The 13,826-nt window shown below is 46.8% G+C and overlaps 1 protein-coding gene across 1 annotated transcript; it reads left to right on the top strand.

Moving 5' to 3' along the window:
* Positions 1–520: 520 nt before the first annotated feature.
* Positions 521–13,279, top strand: LTO1 (LTO1 maturation factor of ABCE1). Its single transcript, XM_066583430.1, has 5 exons — positions 521–651; positions 4,182–4,287; positions 7,793–7,863; positions 9,925–10,042; positions 12,039–13,279. Exons 1-5 carry the CDS (start codon positions 602–604, stop codon positions 12,105–12,107), a joined length of 414 nt encoding a protein of 137 aa, XP_066439527.1. The 5' UTR covers positions 521–601; the 3' UTR covers positions 12,108–13,279.
* The last annotated feature ends 547 nt before the right edge of the window (positions 13,280–13,826 follow it).

Raw genomic sequence — 13,826 nt, 5'->3', positions numbered from 1 at the left:
TATATACAATTGCGCACGCTATCTGCGCTATGAACGAAGCAGACTTGGGCACGTATTAGCGCATTTTTTGGCGCTCTCACACGGGCTTTTGCCGGTGCGTATGAAGCGCAAAGATATTGCATTTTTTTTTTTGCGAGCGTTCTTCGTGTGCTGTGAGGCACCATTACTGCATATTACGCATGCAAAACGCGCACCAGTACGCGTTTTGCACCAGAGCCGGAAGGGCGGTTTCCCACAGACAATAAAATCGCACGGTTTTAAATGGCTATTTAGCCTAATGAGGTGCAGATGTGTTTATTTTGCACGGAATTGCGCTGCATTTTGTTTATTTGCACCCCCTGCCCTAGACTTTCGTGCGGAAATGAGCAAAACATAGTGAATGTAGTGATTTTTGCATATTTATCTGTGTGCGCATGCGCACGTGTGAGCAGGCGCTTATGGACGCTGTAAATAAGCCCGCCCTTTTTATCCCGTCACGTGACATCCGTAGCGAGTAGTCCGAGTACCGGAAGTGCGTGTATCTACTTCCTGCACTGCCTCAGATTGCGGTCCCCTCACAACTTGGACTCGTAATATTTGTTCCGTTTGTTGAATCGTTATCATGGAGTCGGCGGATGACCTGTTCGAGGGGATTGTGATGTGCGAGGAGAGGTGAGTGCCCGAGTAATGTCAGCCAAGGTGAGGCCGGAGCTAAGAGCGTCCTCTAGCTGTCTGACCGTGTTAGTGGCTCCTGGGGATACTTCAGGATCTCTGCTTGCTGTCAGTTAATATATACATTAATGCCTTCATTAAAACCTTGTTCAGAACCCAAACTTCTCACAGCTGAGGGTTTGCTGCAAGTGCAGTAAGCCTGGACTGTCCTTCATGGGGACAGGAGAGAGATTTGCGCAGCGATGTACATGGATACAATTGCAGCAAACCCTCCGCGTGAGCGTGTCGTCACACGCGCCGCTTTTATGTAAATTGATCATTAGCCTAATGAGTTCCAGAGGTGTTCTTTTTCCTGCAGAATTGCGCAGCGTATTGTGCGTCTCCTCGCGTATTGCACGCCCCCCCATAGAACGCTGTAGGGGAACTTTGGTCCAAATACGACCAAAAGCAGAGCGTGCTTAGCTTTTTTTCCCCGCATGCGCCAAATATGGGAACCTGTGCAAACAGAATGACCCCAATGGATTCTCTTCTGTGGGTGTTACGCGTGCAAATACGCCCGTGCGATGAAGCCCTTAGGGTTGTTTCACACAGGGGAGGAAATCACGCAATTTTTTTGCGTGCTTGCGAGAGTCGGTAAGAAGGCACATTACGAAACCAATGATTCACAACCGTTTCCTTCCCGTCGGCCATTTTTATTTGCAATTTGCAATTTTGTGAGAGCAAAAAACCGCGGCGGGCGCCATCTTTCTGCGTTTTTTTTTTTATCGCCCATGAATCTCTATGAATCCTCCTTTTTATCGCATCACAACGCAGAAAACGTACTTTGTGATGCGATTTTAACGCTAGAAGCTCCTAACGACTTTCACAATAAAAACAGTTTTTTTTTGTTTTTTGGGTTTTTTTTGTGTTTTTTTTTTTATCGCTGGCGGCAGCAATGCAAAGCAAGGTTACTCCAAAAAAAAGAGCATTGTTGATGCCCACAAATCGCGGGGCACAAAGATGCGATATCCGCACGACTTTCTGGTGGCAAAATGGCGATAGCCTGTGTGACGCCAGCCTCAGCGTGCTACGAGGGAGTTTCTCGTGTTGCGAGGCGCACTGAAACAGACCCCATTGTTGACGTGCGATTTCTCTCTTGCGGCACGATAAAAACGTTTTGTTTGCTCTGTTTTTCTGAGAGTCCACAGAAATCTCGTCTTTTGTTTCCAACAGATAAGAAAAAAATTGTATGGCACTTGTATCCTTATGCATGGCCGCCTAACGGGACTGATCCTGGAATTCTCCGTGTTGACGCTACGCACGGGAGCAGATAGGATTAAAGCCCTGGTTCATGCGTTGATACACCCCATAGCAGGGAGAGTATTAGCGCATGCGCTTATGTCTTTTTGCCCTTAAAGGGAACCTGTCATCAAGTTTTTACAATGTAATCTACGATAAACCGTTAACAGCGCTGCGAATGAAGGCTTCCCTGGTTGAAATGAAGTGACGAGAGTCGGACATTTCCTTCCGCGGTACGTCCGTGTTCGTCATGCGTACTGATTTCCCATCTTCGCTGTAATCCCGCGCAGGCGTCGTAGTAGACCCTGGCCACGCACCTCAGCTCTACTTTACATACTAAGACCTCAGCGGCGTACTGCACATGCACCTTAAGGGTCGTTGCTCCCGCAGCCATCTGATCTCACACGCAGTGGGAGTAACGATCCTCAAGGCACATGCGCAGTACGCCGCTGTAAGGGAGAGCTAAAGTGCGCGGGGGGGGGGGGGAACTATGGCGCCTGCGCAGGATTACAATGAAGGAAATAAATCAGTCTCGAGCCCGGCCCGCGGCGCTGAGGGGAATAGCTGACTCGTTATGGCTCATTAGAATACAGGAAAACCTCAAAAGCAGATTGTAAAGGAGCCGGTCACGTATCAGGAAACCAAATGGCAAGAAGGAAATCGCATTAGTGGTGTCGTTAAAGGTTATCATGGACTGTAATGTAAAAAGGTGATGACCGGTTCCCTTTAAAGGCATCCAATAATCCAAAACTCCTGATTATTTGGCTCTGGTCTCAGACATGGAAATACAATAGAACGTGGGAGCCAAAGCGAGAACCAATTAGATCAGCGCCGACCGGCTATTCTGGGACGTCTCTACTCTAACAAGTGAGGTTTAGGTTTACTGCGTCCGTCTGATAATCCAGCATCTCTGAAGTCTGGATTAAAATAATTTTACTGAAGTAGCTGTCCATCCAGGCTGTGTTTTCTGTAGACCAGGGGTCCCCAACTCCAGTCCTCAGGAACCACCAACAGGTCATGTTTTCAGGATATCCTATGGTAAGAACAGATAGTGCTATTCATTCATGAATAGCTAAGCACTATCTGTAATTGGCTGAGCGCTCAGCCAATAGCTAAGCACTAGCTGTTATTGGCTGAGCGCTCAGCCAATCAGCACAGCCCTTTCAGGAGGTGGGGATTTTTAAATCGCCATCTGCTGAAATTGCTGGATAGCAGTTCCGGGGACCCAGCCGGAGGACGCATCTGAGCGGCGGAGAGGTGAGTACTTTTTTTTTCAACTTTTTTAACCACTTATTGATGATTTTCATGGAAGGGCTTATATTTCAAGCTCTTCCCCGAAAATCGTACTGCAGGGTTTGCCAAAAGCCACTGCTTTCAATGGGACCGGCAGCAGAGCCGATCCCATTGAAAGCAATGGCATAGCGTGCTGCACTCCTGCCACAGCTGTGGCAGAAGTCAGCGGTATTCTCCATATCTTCTCAATGGGGCTAGCGCTGCTGCCGCTGGCCCCAGTGAAAAGACTGGCGATATCCCGGTCTCATTCCGGCGTCTTTCTTGCGCTGCGAGAGTTTTCACTTGCTTTCACAGCGCGAGATAGAAAATATCGCCAGTGGGTGTCCGCCCTGATGTGTATATGGGGGCTGGAGGAATCTGCATCTGTAATGTGAGTCAGAAAAGCTATCTTTTCTCCTTAGGGAGAGCACCATGACGGTGAGTGAGGTGACTCAAAAGACCATGCACGCTCCTCTGGGTAATATGCAAATAAGGGAGATGGAATATTACCTCCACAGTGCCACCTAAAGCAGAATTCCTTCAAGCCGAAGTTAGACTCTATATACAAGCCTTATACAAACCTAAAGATAGCGTTTCTGCCCCCCATCCCAGGCCTCTCACTAGCAAAGCCACACTCCTACTGATGAAGGGCAAATACCCTGAAACAGCTGCCTGTGCATGGGCTCTGACTGTGCTTTTAATTCCCAGTCATTGTTACAAGGCTTGTATAAAGAGTCTAACTTTGGCTTGAAGGAATGCTGCCTTCCAGTAGGTGGCGCTGTGGAGGTATTATTCCATCTCCCTTATTTCCGTAATGTTATACGCTTCCTTCCTCAATCTTACAGGAGTCCAACTCAAAAGGTGTTGACCAGCTGACCCCTGACTCTACAAATCCCACCCCACGAGTGACCATTAGTGTATGATGAAACCTCATACATCAGCTGCACATTAACCTTATCCTTGTCATATGACACTTACAGGTACCATGGGGAAGGATATGAAGAAGGCTTTGCAGAAGGAAATCACGTCGGTGAGACAGAAGGCAAACAGTATGGAGCCCTGTACGGGGCGAGAGCTGGATCAGAGGTAAGAATGACCTATTAGTGATTGCAGGACACTGGAACACAACGAAAACCACATAGTGAAGCATTCTCCATCTCTGTAATCTGTTTTTATTTTCGGTTTGTAGATTTTTTTTTTTATTTTATGTACGGGAGTATAGCTGAGCTGCCCATAACAGCAAAAGTGCTGTAACTGGTCCTTATAGAAGCAGTCAGAGGGGTCTGGCATACCAGACCCTCCTGACATCGGACCAAAAGAAGACAGACACACACTTTTAGTAAGATTTTTTTTCTTGCTATAAAGTGCATCTTTTAGTTTAAAAACAAAAATGTGGTGTGTAATTATAGTGTGTAACATTCCTTTAATCTGGCATTCCTGGGACCTGACGGACAGGGAACATTTTGGTTTATTGGACGTTGATAGAAAAATATATAAAACTCATTAAAGAAACTTCAGAAAGACAAAAATATTGTGTAGATCTCCTCTGTAGGCTGCCTACACACGGGTGAGCACAAACTCTGCCTGATATCACGCTCGTCAGCGCGCGGTTTCATGCCGATGCCAGGCGCCTTATGCCTCCAAAACAGCTCTGATCCATCGAGGCCCGGACTCCACAAGACTTCTCGAGGTCTCCTGTGGGATTTGGCACAAGACGTTAGCAGCTGATCCTGTAAGTTGCTCGGTGCGGACTCCATGGTTCGGACTTGTTTCCCAGCACCCCCCACAGATGATCGGATTGAGATCTGGGCATTTGGTGGACAAGTCATCACCTTCATCTCTTTGTCATGTTCCTCATCCCTTCCTGATCCATTTTTGTAGTGGGGCCAACACCCCTATCCTACTGATAGAGGGCATAGCCAATAGGCAGTCCTGGTGCCATGAAGGGGGTTCTGGTCTGTACAGTGTTAGTTAGGTGGTACGTGTTACATCCACATAATGCCAGGACCCATGTACCCAGTAGAACATTGCCCAGAGCATCACACTACCTTCACCGGCTTGTCTTCTTCCAGTAGTAGATCCCGGTGCCATCTCTTCCCCAGGTAAGTGTCCACAAGATGTAAAAGACATCAGATTAAGCCATCTTTTTTCTATTGATCCATTTCCAGTTCTGAGGCTCTTGTGCCCATTGTAGGCTCTTTTAATGGTAGCCAGGGGTCAGCTTGGGCACTCTGACCGGTCTGTGGCTGCACACCTCCACCCACAGTGAGCTACCATGTCCCATATGATCTGACACCTTTCTATCATAGCCGGCAGGGACTTGTTCAGTAATCTGCACTACAGTAGCTGTTTTGTGAGATACCCAGACGGGTAGCCTTCACTCACCATGTGCATCAGTGAGCACTGGCCCGATGACCCTATTGCTGGTCCACAGGTTATCCTTCCTAGCTACCAACCTCTACATACCAGGAACACCCCACAAGACCAGCCATTCTGGAGATGCTCTGACCAGTTGTCTAGTCATTGCTATTTTGGCCCTGCTTATAGTCGCTTAGATTCTTACACTTGCCCATTTTTACTGCTTCCAACACAGCAACTTTAAGAGATGACTGATCATTCCCTGTCTCATATAGATCCCCGATAGGATCCACTGTAATTAGTGATGAGCGGAATAATTGGTTTGTGTCGGTATTGGACTGATTTTACGAAAATCATCACGAATTGGGACAGACAATTCCGACTCTCATTAAAGTTAATGGGAGTAAAAATCGGGTTCACCAATTTGTCTTCCAGAAGGTATCCAGCCAGTGCAGCCAAAGTCCCACCCAAATTGTATGGGAATACATCTTGGGAACACTGTGCTCCTCCAAAAAATTGGTCAAAATAGTGTACAGTGGTGTAGGGGTCAATCGTGGCACAGGGGCACCACTGAAAACCAAAGAAGGCCCACATAGGGTTTGCGAGATCAAAAATTGTACCGAGGAAGACAGCAGGTGAGATGCTTGTTTTAAAAGTAGCATCATACATTCTGCCAGGTGAAGACAACACTCAAGCACGGGCCTTCTCCAAGGAGCAGCTGTAGAGCTACCAAACATTTTGTTATGCAAGACAGGAGATGTGCTGCTTGTTTTTAAAACAATGTCATAAAGTTTGTAAAGAAGAAATTGTACCAGGTGAACAGAACAGCCAAGCACGGGCCTTCTCCAAGGAAAAGCTGCAGAGCTACTGCTGTTTCTTGTGCTTTTGGAAATTTTCACTTTGGGAGAAGGAGGAAACGTGACCGAAGCAGGAGAAGGAGAGCAGCAGCACCTTGAGGACACAGTGCAGTCTTCAATATAAATCTGTGCTCAGTCATATGTGAGAAACCATTGCCAGCAGCATACTAACCAATCAGTGAAATCTGCCATAGGGGGTGCAGAAGGCAGGTGAAACCCACACGTGGTTCATTTTTATAAACATCAGGCGATCTGCATTGTCTGTGGACAGGCTGATGTGTCTGTCAGTTATCACACCCCCAGCTGAACACCCTTTCTGATAGCGCACTGGCAGTGGAGCAGGCATGTTGTGCAAGATCTGATTATTGGACAACCGGAAGTCAAAGGGGCCAACACACCATGTCTGAACACATCCAGACGGAAGCTGACATACTCTTGGACCATCATGGATAAGTGCTGTCTGTGACTGTCAGTCCTAACCTGTGCTTTTGCTACAGGCTATGGTGGGCCGAAATAACTGTGCCACACCTCTGTTAGACTTCCCTTACCACCGACGGTAGTGCTGCTGCTGCGGCGGATTCCTGCTCATTTGTCATCAGCTGCAGAACTGCAATCCATTGCAAATGCATCCCTGTAGCTATAGTGACATTCTCTGCTCAAGCTCCTCAACAGCTTGAATGAGATTTGTCATTTGGCCTTGTAGCGAGGAGAGTGGCCACCCAGTAATGATCCGATGTTTTAATGTGGGCAAGGCAACGGTCCTTCTGCAAGCATTGCAATATAAAAGCACTCATGCCTTATAGTGCCTAAGGGGGAATGGGTCAGGCTTAAGAGTGTATTCCGTCTGGTCCCATCATACACGTAGAATAGCTGGGGTGAGTGATGGATGGAAGGAACGTTGAGTAAACTTTTCTCCTGCCTCTGAACCTATATTATCCCCCTCCTCTATTCTTCTCCCATGGGTGGAGAAATATGTTGAAGATGCCCTCCTTTTTTGCCCAAAGTCACCCTCCCTATGGTGTTAAGTAATGGTGGACCTGCCAGACAGTTGTGAGATTGACTGACCTCCTCCTGCTAACTGTATATGCAGCATCTGATACTCCATGACTGCTGTCCATATGCAAGATGGCGGACACATTTGGTAACATCAGTTAGGCACCCTGGCTGCTGATTGGCTGCGCGCTGACCCCTGCGGCAGACATTATGGGATTGTTCTGTGATTTTTACCAAAAATGGGGTCGGGCTTACCCAATTCAATTCTGCAAAAAATTGAGATGATTTTATTGCCCGGCCAATCAAGACGGGCGGCACTAATTGTAATGAGATAATGTTAATATGACGAGTTTTGTCTGATTTCGTGTTTTCCTATTTTCCAGCTGGGTTGTTACCTGGGATTTGCTTCCACGTGGAGACTCCTCCTGTCGCCCACTACAGACGAGAAGCAGAGGTGCGCACCGCTTTCTGTTAATTTATATATATAAAGTGAACAAAACAGCTGGTTAGGAACCCGTGAAAGACCAGAGCAGCAAGAGTGATGATGGAAGACTGACCGGAGCCTCCTCAGTGATGCTGAGTGTGAATGGGGCCGAACCTTTAAATCTAATCTTACATGATTCTTTCAAAAAAAGATTTCCCAAGACTAAAGGTGCGTTTACACTGCAAAGATGATCACTCAAAAGATGGCTTTTGAGCGATCATTTTGCATAAACTACTGCTTGGTACTAATGTCTATTAGTACCAGGTAGTAGTGTGTGAGCCGCCAGGAGCTGTATTCAGGGAACAGACCACCTGCTGTTCCCTGATTACATTCCTTTTGTTCTGCTGGCGGGGCTGACAGCTGAGAACAGCTGATACAATGTTATCAGCTCTCCGCAGGCAGAACACAGCATGCGGTCCTGCTTATCAGCTATTCTGCGGAATGATGGTTTTCAAGCAGAACTGAAATTCATCGTTCAGCAGAAAACTGAAAGATGGGCACATTTACACCCAACGAGTATCGCTCAAAAGAGGATTTTTGAGCGATAACCGTTGTGTCTAAGTGGGCCTTAAAAGTTATCACCTGTTCACAGGATAGGGTATAACCGTCTCATTAGTGGGGTCTGACAGCTGCGGCCCCATCCGATCAGGTGAAGGGGTGTCTTATGTCCCCCCCTGTGAGTGGAGCCACAGTCAAGCACGCTCACTGCCAATTCTTTCATCTATATGGGATTGCCGGAAACAATTGAGCAAATGAACTCTGCATTCTCTGGAAGTCTTATAGAGAAAAATGGAGCGTCAGTGCGCAGGCTTGACTGTCATTCCCTTCACATAGGGGGGCATGGGACAACCCTTGACCTGATCAGAGGGGTTGCAGCAGTTAGACCCCCATGGTCAGACAGTTATACCCTACCTGTGGATAGGATACGACTGACTAAGGGCCCGTTCACACTAGTATTAGGGTTTTGTTAGGGCTTTTAACTAGAGATGAGTGAGTATACTCGCTAAAGGCAATTGCTCGAGCGAGCATTGCCTTTAGCGAGTATCTCCCCCGCTCGAGACTGCAGGTTCGGGTGCCGGCGCGGGGGAGCGGTAAGTAGCGGCTGTCATCAGGAGGGAGCGGGGGGGGGGAGAGGGAGAGAGAGAGATCTCCCCTCCGTTCCCACAGCTCCGTGCTTGCTGCTGGCACCCGAACCTGCAGTCCCGAGCGGGGGAGATACTCACTAAAGGCAATGCTCGCTCGAGCGATACCTTTAGTGAGTATACTTGCTCATCTATACTTTTTACCCATTGATTTAATGGTTTTTCCCCAAAAAAACGCGAAGCAAATGGAAATGTTCAGTTTGCTTCTGTTCTGTTTGATTTCCGTTTTTTTTTAGCTGAACAAATAGCGCAATCTGCGGCGCCATCTGTTCAGTTAAAAAAATGGAAACCAAATAGAACAGAAGCAAACGGAAAGCTTTCTGTGTTTTTGAAACCCTTTAACCCTTTGCAGTCCAATTTTGGATTCAGTTTCCTAGGGGGCTTTCTCTTTCTGCCATTATACAATGGTGCCATCTGCTGGCTAGAGCCAGTACTGCAGCGTGGGACATGCTGGAGAGGCCCCTGACAACAGAGCAGCCAGTAATCTACAGTAAGAATACCCTGCCGGACGTCTTCTGACATCGGAGCTGTACAGCCTTCAATCACAATGTCTTCAGATGTCAGACAGTGGATTGGAAAGGGTTCTCTGAATATTCTCTGAATATGGAACAGAGTGGCAGAAATCCCTAATGCTGGCAGGAATGGGCTCTAGTAATCTGGAATATGTGATTGAAGTCCGAAATGATTTTTTTTACCTTAAATGGGGAAAATTGACTTCTACCTGATTGGGGTTCTTGCCTTCCTCTGGATCAACATCGGGGTTCATAGGCTGAACTGGATGGACATGTGTCTTACTCTAACAAGCCTGTACTGTATATAATGCCATCTCTGAGTACCGGAATACTACTTAGTGGGTCGGTTCTCATTACATTTTTATGATTTCTTTCAGCAAAAAGATAAAGACCCTGGACTCCCTGATAAAGATGATTCAGAGTTTTCCCACAGACGACCCGACTAATGACAAACTTCAGGATGAGCTGTCTAGGATCCGGGGCAAAGTGAAGCAGGTTAGTCCGGAGTCCAGCAGCCTCCTCTATTTAACGTTTTATTCTTAAAGGGGTTGTACGAAAATTGCAAGTTACCCCCTATCCACCGGATCCGTGATCCGCCGATCTCGAGAACAGGGATTCTGTGTCCCCCATCCTCTTCACTGCAGGATTACTGCGTCCCCCGCATTGAGGAGGAGACAGTATGAAGCGCTGGTCGTACTAGCGCTCCAGTCACCATCACCAGGATTGCTGAGATACCCAAGTGTATTTCCGTCAGCCCATCAACATTAATGGAGCACTGACCTTGCATGCTCAGCCGGCACTCCAGTCACATTCCTGTGGGGAGAAGCGCCCCCTTCAGTGACAGTCAGAGTTGGACATGGGGGTCTTAGTCTAGAGATCAGATATGGAATAGCTTGCAATTTTGGTACAACCCCTTTAAAGGGATCTATCACCAGGTTTATGCTACCTTATCTGAGAGCAGCATCAAATAGTGACAGAGACCCTGACGTCAGTCTGGGGTCACTTACTTTTTCTTTACTAGCTTTTATAACATTTCTGTGCTGCAGGCACAAAGCTCTACGTTGATTACTTTCTTTACATTTCTTTATAATGGTCAGAGTTCTTTTCTTCCGGTACAGAACTCCAAATCCCCTGCGTAAATTTCTGGATATCTGAATCCACTACTAGTGAGAGCTAATTGTATACAGATTATACATCCAATTAATTTAATGGGGATAGCCTATCAATAGTAGACAGAGGTCAGCCACTTTGGATCTTCACTGACCAGCTGCTCTCTGGGTCGGTGCAGTCATGCATAGAGCTGATGTGCGGAGGCAACAGACAGCTGTTCCCACTACAGGGGTCTGACTTAGTATTACAGGCAAAGTTCCAATTCACTTCAGTGGAAGCTTAGCGTGTAATAATAAGTTGGGCCACTAGAGTCGGATCAAAGCCATCTACTTTCTACGTACATCAGCTCGGTGCATGAGCGCACCGACCCAGCCAGTGACTGATCAGAGGTGTCCCGGGGAACAGACGCAAACTGATCTACTATAACTATCAATGATTTACAAGTGGACTCTCTCTTTTTATGGTGGAGCTTCATATCTCTTGCATAGACATAAAGTTAAATTATAAAATTGTGGATACTTGCATCCACCACTAGGGGGAGCTAACTGTTCTGATAATTATTTATCCAACTCATTAATGACTGCAAATCATGAATAATTATTAGGTTGTGGATAGAACCATGCTGTGAGCATTCCTCTAATTTGGGCTGCATCTCGTTCCAGAGGGTTACTACATTTTATAAGGTTATTCCCAGGATACGCCATCACTTTATGTTCAGTGCATGCAGTCAGCCCCGCTGATTTTATCCCATTACAGACCCTCTTTAAAGGGGTTCTCTGGGGGCTAAAATAGTCTTAAAATCTAACCACAGCGTTTGCCTTGGGGTATGTCCACATAGCTGATTCTCTACAGTGGAGAAATCCGCACCGTTTGTTTGCAGTTGGAGAGATGAAGACCATTGCGGATCCACGTAAGAATCTACAACAAATCCACTGTGTGCCACGGAGAGTATCCAATGTCATTAGGGCCAAAGGAGCCCCACTAAGTACTAACATATGGAAATGAATATTACTTCTGATTCTTGCTCAGGGGTCCATTTACTTTTGATAACTTTCTGTACAGTCCCTCCCCATTTTTACGCAGGAGCATGGCGAACGTGTCACATGATCTCAGCTGCAACGCATGTTCTCTCTTCTAATGTCCCACGGTGGCTGATGTGCCCCATTGCCCCCCCTTACTTGCCATCCTCCTGCATAAACAAAGGTATAGCAGGGTACACTGACACAAGTTACAGTAAGCGCTTGCAAGTATAAGGTAGTTCAGCATGTGATTGTTAATTTTTTGGGTTATTTTAGGGCTCTTGAGACATTTCCATTTTGACCGTATCTACAAATATTGTCATCATCTCCAACTTTTCTTTTAAACTTTTTCTTAACTCCAGCTGTGCTCTATGCTGAACATTCAGCCCGACTTCAGAATGAACTATGACAACTCAGGACTCTCATTCTAATCTCAGCAATGAAGAAAAGACGAAGAAACCTCTTGCTGTGCGTAGACGGGCGCCAGCCGGGCACTGTGCTGTGGCCGAGTTTGGATTTGGAGTAGGAAAGATACGGCTGATGTAGGTTAGACCGAAGACTGGAAATGTCCTTGTATTTGCTGTGGCCTGAGGCCTTCTCTTCTGACACAGGTGACTCACCTCCTCAGTTTCACTTGGGGTGGCTTTACAAGGAACGAATGTCAGACGGCTGTCCTAACGATTACAACTGCTCTGTGAGTGGAGGCCGAGCGCACTGGAGACTTCTTCTAGATGCCCGCCTCCATTCAGAGTAAACAGGCAGCTATACGGGCCGAAAGGCGTTTGGTTTTGAGGTGCACAATTTGCTCAATTTCGTTGTCCGTTCCCGTATTGACTTGGGACGACCGTTGTCTATATTCACTCTTTTGAACAATTAATCTGGCAACTATTGGTCCTTGCAAAGTGGCTTTACACGGGTCAACTACTGGCCATGGAAATTGCTCAAAAAAGCGATTTCCACCACTAGTCGCCCTGTGTTAACACAGGAACCAGCAGGGTATTGAGTGAGAAATCGCTCAGTAGCCTCTCGTCGCTTCATCTTGGCTCACTGAAACAAACCGACTAGTGAGCCACTTCCTCCTCAGTGTAAACAGCCAGTCGGTCATCTTTGAATGACTGCCTATTTACGGTGAATGGAGGCGGGTGACAAGAGACCACCAGTGCGCTCTACCTCCATTCACTGAATGACTGTTGCCCCTGTGTGAAAGCACAGAAGTGATAAGTCTTGAGTCTCCCTTACCTCTGCTGATAAGGAGAACCGCCTCTTCCTCCTTCTAAGGTCCTTGTCACATCCTGAGCTTGCCGTGCCTTCCCAAGTGGCAACAGGGATCCCGTAGAAGACAGAAGACCTCCCAGTTCACAGCGACCCACCTGAAGGGGCAGCACCTGATATCTGGTTAATGGCAAAAGATAACTTTACTACAACTTTAACTAAAAGTTCTGGCTGGAATTCTCTTCCTCGTGTGTCGCTGCAGTTCCTCAGCGGCTGCATCCATGCAAAACGAGTGGAATCTACCAAGGGTTTTATAATTTTTTTTTTATTTTTTTTTTACTTTGTTTGCTTTTAACCACATATTAAATAAATGATTTGATCCTTGCTGTTATGATGGTTTACTTGCATTCAGTGCTGATCCTAATGACTTTTGGGAGAGGGGAGAAGTCTGCACATGCACAGGTGAATATTCTGTTAGCGCACATCGTGAAGCTGATCAACATCCCCCCCCCCCCCCCAATTAAGTGAGAGATCTACTTGATCGCTTCCCCGTCAGATATATCCAGAGAAGAAGAAACATTATTTGGTAAACCTTTAAGGGTAAACGTTAGTGACCCACCAGTCATACTCTGTTGGTGATTGTGCTGTGGCAGTCTGATCATCCTGCTGACACGATATATGGGTGCGTTCACACCTAGCAGATTCCCTGCAAATTTTTGTGCGGATCCGCAGCCGATTTCACCCCTTCAATTTGAATTCAGTTGAAATGGTGGAATGTGCTGCAGATCCACACTAAAATCCGCCACAGCATCCAGCAATTCGTCTGCGTGTGAAGGCGCCCTTAAAGGGGTTTTCCAGGAAACTTTTATTGATGACCTATTCTTAGAATAGGTCTTCCATATTTGATCGGCTGAGGTCCACCGCTCTGGACCCTGACC

This window comes from Eleutherodactylus coqui, chromosome 11 (assembly GCF_035609145.1).
Source record: "Eleutherodactylus coqui strain aEleCoq1 chromosome 11, aEleCoq1.hap1, whole genome shotgun sequence".
NCBI lineage: Eukaryota > Metazoa > Chordata > Amphibia > Anura > Eleutherodactylidae > Eleutherodactylus > Eleutherodactylus coqui.
Note: the sequence above shows the minus strand (reverse complement) of the source record. Positions and strands in the feature narration are given on the sequence as shown.

Bases quoted from the DNA above. Each gene is read 5' to 3' on its own strand.
- LTO1 (XM_066583430.1), top strand. From the start codon at position 602: ATGGAGTCGGCGGATGACCTGTTCGAGGGGATTGTGATGTGCGAGGAG. The intron at 652-4,181 runs GTGAGTGCCCGA...TGACACTTACAG, and splicing joins ATTGTGATGTGCGAGGAGAG to GTACCATGGGGAAGGATATG. The intron at 7,864-9,924 runs GTGCGCACCGCT...GATTTCTTTCAG, and splicing joins ACTACAGACGAGAAGCAGAG to CAAAAAGATAAAGACCCTGG.